This window comes from Archocentrus centrarchus, chromosome 17 (genome assembly GCF_007364275.1).
Source record: "Archocentrus centrarchus isolate MPI-CPG fArcCen1 chromosome 17, fArcCen1, whole genome shotgun sequence".
Taxonomy (NCBI): domain Eukaryota; kingdom Metazoa; phylum Chordata; class Actinopteri; order Cichliformes; family Cichlidae; genus Archocentrus; species Archocentrus centrarchus.
Window position 1 is genome coordinate 15,439,677 of NC_044362.1, and position 11,303 is coordinate 15,450,979.

Below are 11,303 nucleotides of genomic sequence, written 5' to 3' on the forward strand. Positions count from 1 at the left end.
CTTTAAAGATGAAGTCAGTGCTGGAAATGTACAAAACTTGTACCTGCCCTAAAATACTTTGACTTGTTGCTGAGGCTGAAGGGTTTTTTTTTTTTGCACAGCAAATCAAACTAAACCTGTAAGACAGAGAGAAACACACACAACATGAAACTTTAAGAGTATTGTCTGGAATAAAAATGCATTGATACCAAGTATTTGCCTCTGGTAAAACAATCTTTGCTTGCACCATCTCTCCCTATTCTTGGTCTCACTCTCAGTCAGCACTAGTCACCCCACCAGCACCAGCAGATATGCTTAGAGAGGAAGCATGGTGCGTGTTATGATTTTGACTGTAAGATAACAATTTAAGATTTACTAACAGAGCTGTTTCATTTCAGTGTAAGTAATTGTTGTTTGACAGTCTAAATTAGTATTGTGAGGGCAACACTTTATGGTCTGGAAACAAATTAGATCCTGCTGTCATTTCTTGTCATCTATAATTTTTAAATATTTTCTAGAACACTGTTAGATACACTTATGGAGATGATAGATATAGCAACAGCCTTACAAAACTCAGATAAACCAGGCCAAACAAACCTTTGGTAATACTGGAAACGATAAACTGTTAACCTTATAATCACCGACCGCTGAATCAAGGCAGTGGCTGCATTTAAGCCAGAGAACAATGCCTCTCTAATTTTCTGTGTGTCCAGTGTACTTCACTACTTGTTTCCAACAGGATCATAACATGTGCCCTATTCATTACTGCCCCGAGTTATTTGGCTATGCTACAAAAACCATTGGATCAACTCTGAACATATCCCAGAGAGCTCAGCTATTTGTAGTATATACTTAAAGCCAGAGGGTTAATTTGCAGAGTAGCCCTGCTGCCACACAGCCAGACCATATGAGCATTGGTGACAGACAGTGACTCATTCTGCAGCTTAATGCAGGGATGTTTGCAGACCTTCACATAACCCTAATGCAAAATTATAGAGAACAATCTTAACACTAAAGCAATTACTAAGAGGTGGGCTGGCCATATGCAAACAGAAACTACAAGAGGAAGAGAATTAGTCCTCAGTGAGTTGCCTAATCACTCTTGGGTTCCATTAAGGATTATTCACTATTATGCACCCTGAAGCTGAATTCAGACTTCCTTGCTCAATCTGAGTAGGACCTACTCATGCAGCCTAAGCAAGTGTTTGTAACTGTGTGGCTGTGATGAAGCCATGTGGAATTACATTTCTATGTAGCTGCATGTCGCGTGTTACGGAGTAGGGTTTCAGAAGGGTTTTGCAGATATGAAGTACCTGCAGCACAGATTAAACAGAAAAGCATAAATTTACCGTACACTGCAAAGGCCATGTTTTGATGACTGCCCTTCAAAAGGAAAAAAAAAACAAAAGGGAGTTCACAGTTAAATCAAAGTAGCATGTAAATGCATCAGTTCACTATGTGGATGTTTAAGCACATGGCCTTAACGTCTCCTGGATACTTAAATGAAAAGCCACCAGAACCAAAAGAACAACTGTTTTAAATTGAGCAAACTGGCACTTCTGGTCCATATAGCTTACTAAACCGTGCATTTTATAATCCTGGTAAATGTTTACAGTTGTACCTGTATATTTACTTAAGGAAATGCTAACTGTGACTTCAATCAGGTCCAACCCAACCACAAACATATCTCAGTCATTGTACCAGCAACTTACATACCAGAACCACTGATAAAGCCATCGGTTATCTGGGCAGAGCAAATAGACAAAGAAGTCCCTCTAGTTTCTCCAACACGTTAATACAGGGTCAACCATTGTTGGAATTGAATGACACCGACACACCCTCTCCTACTCACTATTTCAGCAAGATAAAGCATAACCAAAATCTCAACTGGAAAGAGCAGTATCTCATAACACACAGACAGCTTTACAGTAACATTTGATCAAATTATACCTTATTGTAAAGCTGGCAGTAGTCTCATATGCTTGTGTAATGACAACATATTAGGCAAACACAGCTTAATAGGAATTTGAGCCAGCATACAGGGCACTACAGATTAAGACAGTATTTCAGTCTGTGCTGCAGCTCAAGTTTATAAAAGAACCCAAACCAACTTTAATTATAAACTAGTGTGTTTTAACAATAAATATGTGATCCATAGTGGCAGGCATCAGGACAACAGTATAAAACTCAGCAACTCCCACCTCTATGATCTGAATCTGGTGACAACTGTACGCATTTAATCCGATAATTATCATGTAACAGTGAGCAGTCAGATGTGAAGCATGACACACAGTGTGTTCTCAGTGCTTCCATTTGGGTTCTTAACAGCACTCGGTATTATCAACGCTGAAAGAGAAAAAAACAAAACAAAAAAAACATCACACGATAAAATAACCGCCCGCGTATCTTTTAATATTTGAGCGATGCTACACACACGGGAGATAATTTAATACTGTGAGATTTTTCCGCTCCACATTGTTTGTTCTCGAGGCTGCGATGGTAGCGAGGTAGCATCCAGATTAGCAGCTAGCATTTAACTACAGCTAGCTGCTACCGGTCCACCGCTCGTTTAGTGGAGCCGGTTAACCGAGATATATTCACTAAAATTTATTAAGAAGCAGCACATAAATATCGCCCTGTACGGACGTTTGGGGTACATTAAAGACTACATGCCACGTTGCTCAGAAAACCGGTCACTGCCGATATATACGCATCTCATTAACATCTGCAGCGCGCTCACACCGCAACAGACTCTCACCTCTTTCCTCACGCTGCGCTTCAGTCTTTAGAGCACCGGATCAGCTATATAGGCCTGTGTAACCAAAGCTCCGGAAACGATAAAGACATCTGTTCACTCGGCGTATGTAGCTAGCAATTGCAACCGTTCACTCGCTTTAAAACCAATATGAAATTAAGTAAAATCGTAAATCTGAGCATCTCCGGGCCCTGCCGCCAGCCCGGAAGACATGAAGTGACGTCACTGCTGTCCTCCGCCGGCGATTGGAGCACCGGAGGTGGCGCGTGTTTGTGCCAGCGGAGACGTCAGGGAGTTACTATCGGTCAAAACCGTCAGCGCAGCCGGATCGGCGTGGCCACCCGAGAGGTGATGCGTTTAAATGGACTAGGTGACCGCGGGTCACATTATTGTATTTTTACTGAGTAATTGGCGATTTACCAAAGAAGAGAGAGACCAACTGTGAGAGAGACCAAGGCAAACAAACTATGAGTGTAGTAGGCTAGGCTGTCCTTGAGCAAGAAACGGTTTGTCACTAAAACCACCGAAACTCCTGAGCTTCCTCTTTTTGTAGACTACTTAAATCCTCATTGATTGTATTTCATCCCAGTACTTTTCGCAGTTTATTACAGACTGAAAACATATGAATTAAGACTGTGATGCTGTGTATGATACTTCAGTGAGGAGCACTAAAAAAGTGATCATAAAAATCTTTGGAAGCATTACATGACAGAAAACCATCACAAATCAATTTGAATTTCAAATAATAATAAAATAAACATTTACCATCACATCTACTTAGCACTTTAACTTAAAACAAACAAACTTGTTAGTTTATTAGATAACTATCTAAAAACGATATCCTATTAAAATTTCAGTACCCCACCAGAAATGTCAGTTTATTTTATTAATTAATATTTAATTAATGATCCCTAATTGCATCTGATTGGTGCACAATTTTATTCAAGAGTGCTGCATTCTTGAAAATAGCTGACCTAAAGATGTTTTTAACCACAATATATATATTCCCCTGAATTGAGGGGATGGAAGAAGTGTCTGCACTGTGTTGTTGGTTACTTCTCGATAACTTTCTCTTGGAGATTCCCTTCCTCTTTAGCCGTGGTTCCCATAGTGTGGGCCGCGGCCCCCTGGTGGGCCGTGAAGGTACTGCAGGGGCCGCAATAAGAGATATTCTTTTTTTTTTTTTTTTTTAAACCTTTAATTTACCAGGTAAAATGTTTGCAAACCAGTTCTCATTTACAAACATTAAATTACTCACAAGTAAGCATAGTTACATATTTACATGAATGTATTTACTTATATAAAAGTGAATTAAAACAGGCAATAGGAGGTGTTTAGTCTGTAATATTACTCATTACGCTGACCTATATTTACTGCTCTTCTATTGAAGTTTGTGTCAGTGGCAAGTGTCACATATTGGCATTAGCACTTTACATATGACTGGGTAGGGCGCCCCGTGGTTCAGTGGTGAAGCTGGCGACCACATACATATGCTACGTTGTGGTGCGGGCGGTACAGGTTTAAGTTTAAGTCCTGGCCTGTTGGCAGTTTTCCTGTGTGTCTTTCCCTGTTTCCTGTCTCTCTACTGTGGATAAAAGCTGCTGTGGCCAAAAAAACCCCATATGCCTGGGTAAATATTAGCAATTTATAGCCAACAGCCGGTGTTGTTTGTTTTTTTTTTTTTTTAATCAGATTTTCAAGGAAATCCATCACCTTCTCTTTTATTTTGATGAGAATGAACACAGGCTTCTAGCGAGGAGAATTTCACAAGCTAACAGATGGCAGTTTGTGTGTGTGTGTGTGTGTGTGTGTGTGGGGGGGGGGGGGGGGGTGTGTGCTAGGGGGGGGGCATGGGATTTTCTGGTTTTTAAGGGGGCTGCAGCACTCTTGACTTTGGGAAACTGCTCTAAAGTGTCTGGCTCATGTTTCTCTTTGTACTTCTTTTTCAGCTTGTCCCTTCAAGCTTCAGTTCTTTTCCGATCTATTTCCTCTTGATAATATGTGTTAGGATAGGGATGAGGGAGAGGAGATGTGAGGACGATGACTATCTAGGTGAAGTTGCAGCAACTGATTAAATGTAGGAAGGCTAAACCTTGCTGCATGTCAGTACACCCCAGCAAATGAATCCATAGAAAAGGTTTATTTCCCCATATGCCTGCATCATGTGACAGCCAACAGCTTTAACAGAGCTGTCAGGTTATGGTGCTACTGTTGAAAATCAGTTCAGTCTGGCCCATGGTGGAAACTGGTTGTCATTAAAAAGCTGTGCTTGAGCAGAACACACCAATTAATGCAGAGTTTGCTAGTTCACCAGCAGAAAAAAAAGCTGCTATTCATGTGTGTGTTTGTTGGGTTTATTGTAACAGGCAGCCATGTATAAGCAATAATAACCCAAACAACATCAGTTGATTTTTAATTTTTTTAAGTAATTGATATATTTTTATTATTTTTATAATTTTATAAAAAAGAAACTTCCCTGCAGTCTCACTTTTATACACCAGAGGGAGTTACATCTCTTATATGAGGGCTGTGCATCACTGTCTTTTGTGCTGTTTGGTGTTTGTTTCAACTTGACATAGATGTTATCCAAAAATGTTGCATGTGAGACAGAGACAGATGACAGATAGGAGAGCAACGTCTCCTGTGACTTCTAAAAAGGAACACAATGAAAGTGAAACGAACTGTGTGTGACACTTTGACCCCGAAATCGATTCCTTTTCGCTGTTCTTTAGAGTTATCGCATGCTTGTTGGGCCATATGTTTTTACAGCCATATTCTAACAAATATGTGCACATGTGCACACAACATCACACTTTTTTCACCACTTAAACACAGACTTGGACACACACAAGTGTATGGTCACATGATGAGGAAAACTGCATACAGAAGGGTGATAATCTCGCTCCTCAGGCTGTGTCTTTGAGGTCACGGCTGGACACGGACCATCAGAGGGCAGATGCTACAAGAAATATGTGTGTCCAATGTGATAATGACACAGAGACACACTGTGCACATACTTAAAACAAGATACAGGAAGAGAGAAAATGTATCCTGCAGCCTTCTGTCTTTTTTGACTGTGTAGTGTCTAATGGCTGTTCCTTTGAGATTCACCTACTGTGTTTTCTTTACAATTTGTTTTTTTCCATTAGCTGCCAGTTTACAGTTTTTCTTAATTGCTGTAGTTTAAATGATAGGTGAAGTATTTTACATTTTTTCAACCTTTGCTGTTGTCTTTTGTAAAGATTTCAGCACCTTAAGGTAAAAGAGTAAGCACAACTATTTTCAGTTTGAATGATCCTTGATTATATGTGCCTTTTTTCTTCTCAGTTTTACCCTCCAGAGTATATGAATTAATTCACTTTTCAAGATATAACATGCAGCATAGTTAATGTCAAAGTCCGCTGAGTCCAGATTTCATAAATGTATTGAGATGAACAGCTACATTTGAAAATTGTTGCCTTGACTTAGAGGGTGTTACAGCTATAAATTCTGATTACTGTAAAACATTTATCGAGCCTGATCGCAACAGATTTTCAAGCATTCTGAACATGGAGGAGAGTGCTTAGATAAATGTTTTACAAGTGCTACAGTGTGTGTGGTGAGACCACGATCACAGCAGGATTTCCAGTAAGTGTTTTGCTTTTCTAGAACACAGTTTTTGGCATTAATGTGTTCCCTCCACTCTGTGCAGCGCTAGGTACATTTTGTCCTTCTGACATAATTTCTTCTTGTAATTGTCATTTCTCCTTAGAATTTTTTGAGACATGAATATTTCTTAGTGAGTTACGACCTTTTGCAGGTTAACTAGTGTTTCGCTGCAGGTATGAACTATTTCAAAACTATCTCAAAAAATGTTTTGAGAAGTATGCCAAAGCCATTGAGAAAATACCTGTTCCTTTGCAAGAGATGTTCCACTGTTTGTTTCATTCTTTTAAAAGTAAAACGGGTCAACTAACAACTTTCGAACCCCCGCTGATTATGAAGACCCCTGACACCCAGTTGGACTTTTAGGGAAGGGTGGGAGTGCGTGTGTGTCTGTGGTGGGTGGGGTGGGGGCTGCTGTGTAGGGATTAGAGAACAAAAGGATCCTTCTCTGTCATCAAAGAGGATCTGTGCTGGACTCATCCCCTGCTCTGTGGCGACAGCTTTTTATTTTTCAGGAGTGGTAGTGATGGCTGGAGGGGGGGAGGATGGGATATGGTGGGAGAGTTTAATGGCAGGGGATGCAGATTTCAAAGTAATCTTTAACTTTAAGCCCCGCAGTCCCCATGAAATGAAGCCCTATGCCCCAGACACAGTGTTGCCTATGGCTCCTAGTGGAAACCTGCCACGCCTCCTTTTTTTTTTTTTTTTTCCTCCTCAAGCTTTTGTCATGGTGGCACTCAAGTGGCATTACTCACTGACCGGATGGCCAAATGAAGGAGTTCCTTTGAGAGACCTGAAAGAGATGGATTTTAACTCCTGAGACCAGTGTCGCCTCTTAAAACAACATTAAGTGGATATAAATGCCTACTATGTTACTGGGATTCAGCAAATACAACAAACGAAATGGAGTCATCTTCTTGATTAGGAGAGATTTAATAACCCAAACCCAGTACACTGACAGCATTACTGTTCTTATAATTTTATAATGTACATCATTAACATAAAACAAATCCACAAAAATCCAATGATTTTTGTGGATTTCCTCATACGCTTAAACCTCTAAGAGTGATCTAGGCATAATTGTAATGATTCGGTCAGTCTTTAGCCAATCAGATTATTAGAGACATTTAGGAGGTTTCCTGCACTTCTATTGTGCCATTAATTAAAAAAAAAAAAAAAGAAGCTCACACCCTCCCACCCCAAAGTTATTTTTCTCATCTTTTTAAGGCTCATGTCCCCTCAGGGTGACTGACCTGGGATCCCCTGCTGTTGCCCTGGTCCACCATGGGGAGTCAGTGTAATCACACAGAGGTAGTTATAAGGAAAACAGGCACAGAAGATTATAGTAATTCCGTCAAGTGCCATTAGCTTTACACAGATACATACACATTCTCATACAGCTGTTCAAAGCAGCTTTCAGCGCTAAGCTTCAGCATGCTTTAAATGCTTAGGGCTACTTGAAAGATTTGCTTAATTTATCATATAATTTTCCGTTTCAAAGCAAACTACAGTTTAGTTAGTTAAAGCGTCCCAGTACAGCAAGACGGTGCGGCAGAGATTCTGCAGTTATCCACAAACATACCACTTTCCTGAAACACCATAAGAGATTTCTAATCACTGAAAAAAAAAAAAAAGAAAGAAAAAGAAGGAATTCCCTTTAGCTGTTCTCAACAGGCTAGGTTTCGTTGGTGTACCTTAGCTCTGCAGCCAGGTGATCACAGATATTGAGATAAACTGGGTTGCTTGCTTCAGTTTCAGGTTGATAAAGCATGCAGGTTAACCAAGTCAGAATAACCGAGAGCAGGGCGAGGATGCTGGCCACAGACAAGCAGACAGGGATGAGCGACCTGATGTGGCTGAGATTATGCACAAAAATGAGGCCCAGAAATAAAAGCAACCGCCATGGAGAGGAAAGGAAAAGATGGCGCACACGCAACTTGTCTTGAACGCAACTTGTTTGCACGTTTCCCATCTGCCCGCCGCCGGTCTCCGCGGAGGTCGCAGGAGAAGCGGGCAGAGCCGTTTTTTCTTCTGCGTTTGACGAGTCCTCGGGCTCGTGCTTCTTAAGCGCGAGCGCTTCGGTGAGAGCTGTGTTGTCGGAGAGGTTGCGGACCCGGCATTCCGTTAAAGGAGTTCGGTGGCGGCACACTGGGCAACCGATTCTCCATCCCCGACCCTCCCGGAAGTGCAAACGTTTCGAGGCATTCCAGGCAGAAGGTGTGGGAACAGCTGAGCAGTTTGGGATGGTGACGATCAAGTCGAAGTAGTTGTAGCATATTTTGCACTCGTATTCGTCGCTAGGAAACGAGCCCGGCGGACCAGAGCCACAAATGCCTCCTCCAACGACCGCCTCCGCCATGTTCTGTATTATTAGGCTGCATAAAACTGCTCTATTGACAGCACTGTCAGGATACACTGATGATCAACATTTCACCATTACACATAGAGGATCTCCCGTGGATGATCTCATGGCAGGAAGGCGCTATGAAGTAGATAAATAATCTTTCTAAAGAACACTTTCTTGCGTTCATATTACTCGATGAGCAACCCGCGATCACACCAGAACCAACCATTAAGCGAAAAAAAAAAAAAATCCAATCGATAGACATGATCAAATTGATTTCTCCATTGGTCTCTGTCACCTGGCAGATTTGTCCTCAAGCGCGAGTCACGTGTATAAGTTGGATTTAACAGGCCTATTTTAACCGTATAATTAGAATTTAGCGCCCGCGTGTCAGTAAAGGGCATCACGTGTTGACGCTCCAAATTTCAGCACCACGGCAGTGGACAGCGCCAAGCCGGACGATCAGCGGTGACACCTTCAGCTGTGGCCCAGCTCCGTTGTTGGGTACATCCGGTTAAAAGTGTAACATAGGCTAAATATCAACAGCCTGTTTATATATTAGTGTAGATTTTTATCATTCTTGATAATAATAATAATAAAAAAATCTCCTTTGGTAATTGTTCTTTTAGTGAAAGTATAATGACTTTCATTCCACTATGGCAGACACAGCCACTTCCAGCGTGTCACACACACCACACACACACACACACACACACACACACACACACACACACACACACACACACACACACACACAGTTTTAGACCTTCTTTGGATTGTATGGATTGTATGGATTGTAAATATTAACATAATTATTTTAATTTTTAACGCAATATTCAATATTAATAAACTCATGTCACCTGAATGAGACTGTTTATACAAATGTGTGACGTCTGCAGTCCTTAAAAGTTTTACTTCTCCTTTCCTAGTGTGAATTTCTGAATATAGATTTAAAATTCCCTTGAAACCTTTAAGTGTCAGTAAAAATCATCTCAAAGGAATTTCCTGTCAAAATAGATAAAGGAGATTGAATACATTTCTACACAGAAACTATGTCTTGCATGTTAGACTAGTTTCTGTCTTCAGGCTGTATCTTCACACATGACCGCACATATACTGTGAGCCGCAGAATTTGTCCCCGTACAATGTGCCCTCTTGTGGATGGATTTATGCCTGCTGCTTAGTGAAAGTATGCTGTCGGTATGCAGTGTTACCGTGTTAAAAAGATGAAAAGTCAATCATTTACACAGGGGACATAGTGAAATACTTCATACTAATCATGGGTTTAATCATGATGACTGGTGTTTTACTCCCCTGCCTGTATGAGTCAGAAGTAAAATGATCCATTAATAAAATTTGGAAATGAAGCAGAAATGTGCCAGCATGTAAAGAGGTGAATTTCTGCCCATTGAAATGTTGTCAGTGGCAAGACTTTAAACAACTTGTCAGTTAGAAAAGCAAATAAAACAAAACACATGCAAAATGCATATAATTGAATCCTTTCATCCGAAGCAGTCCCCTGCACTGGGGCCATTCTGTATCTGCTTTACTAAATCAGTAAAGGGGATGAGAAATACTATGACCAAAATGGATTTAACATTGTTGTTTTTTCTCTTGTATCAGAATGGGCAGAGTTACACTTGATAGCTGTGTCAATAACACTGGAGTCACAGACTTATCATTTAAGGCTGTTATCACACTCTGATTCTCTGGCTTACAGTTTTTATTGGTCCTAAACATCAATTGCTATTTTATTTAAAGCTCAATCTGGCCCTGTGGTGGTGACAAGAAAACAGTAAAATACCTCTTGCAAATTGTGTTAATTTATAATTGCAAAATAATTACCAAAACTCACCAAGGTGTTTCTCATCAAGAGAGATTGAGATTGTTCATTTTGATCTCTTAGTCGACTGAATTCATCCTCCATGTATATTCAATGGAAATTCTTTTAAAAAAAGCCTTAGGGGTTGATTGCTTCTTGGGTTACTGCTTCAGAAAACTTTTGACATGGTTATTGTTTTTTGTTTATTTGGTTTTTTGTGTGCTTTAGAAAATTAAACACATGAACTCAGAGTAATCCTTGAAGTCATCCTTGAAGACACACACACACACACGCACACGCGCGCGCGCACACACACACCCACACACACACACACAAACACACACACACACACACCCACACACACACACCATTAGAGCAGTGAATTGCTGGTCAAATAAGTATCTTGCTGAAGGTGACAAATGATGTTCATCATTAGGACCATAAACTGTTAGCTCAGTGTTTGGGTCTGAATCTGCTGAACTATTAAAGTAACCTTGCATGCCCTGAGGTTGTGTGCTTAACAAATGCTTTGCTTCTCTTTTTGTTTGTTCTCCCTCACCTAAGCTCACCTTATTGGTCTTTGTTATGATAACTGTGCTCAGTGTGAGTTCCCACTGAAGTCTGGAGGGCCACATGTATTTGATAAGATCAAATACACCAGAAAAACAGGGCCTCTTTTGGTTGTGCCTTGTAACAGTAACATCCCAAGGATACTAATCAGAGAATGGATTTCCTCAAACGCTGCTTAGATGTTTAGC

The 11,303-nt window shown here is 40.7% G+C and overlaps 1 protein-coding gene across 1 annotated transcript; it reads right to left on the minus strand.

Moving 5' to 3' along the window:
- Nucleotides 1–8,054: 8,054 nt before the first annotated feature.
- Nucleotides 8,055–8,738, minus strand: LOC115795582 (RING finger protein 224-like). The gene is given in 5 exon segments (XM_030751556.1): nt 8,055–8,288; nt 8,291–8,348; nt 8,350–8,570; nt 8,572–8,636; nt 8,639–8,738. Coding segments are annotated over 5 exon segments (678 nt in total).
- Between the last annotated feature and the right edge of the window lie 2,565 nt (nt 8,739–11,303).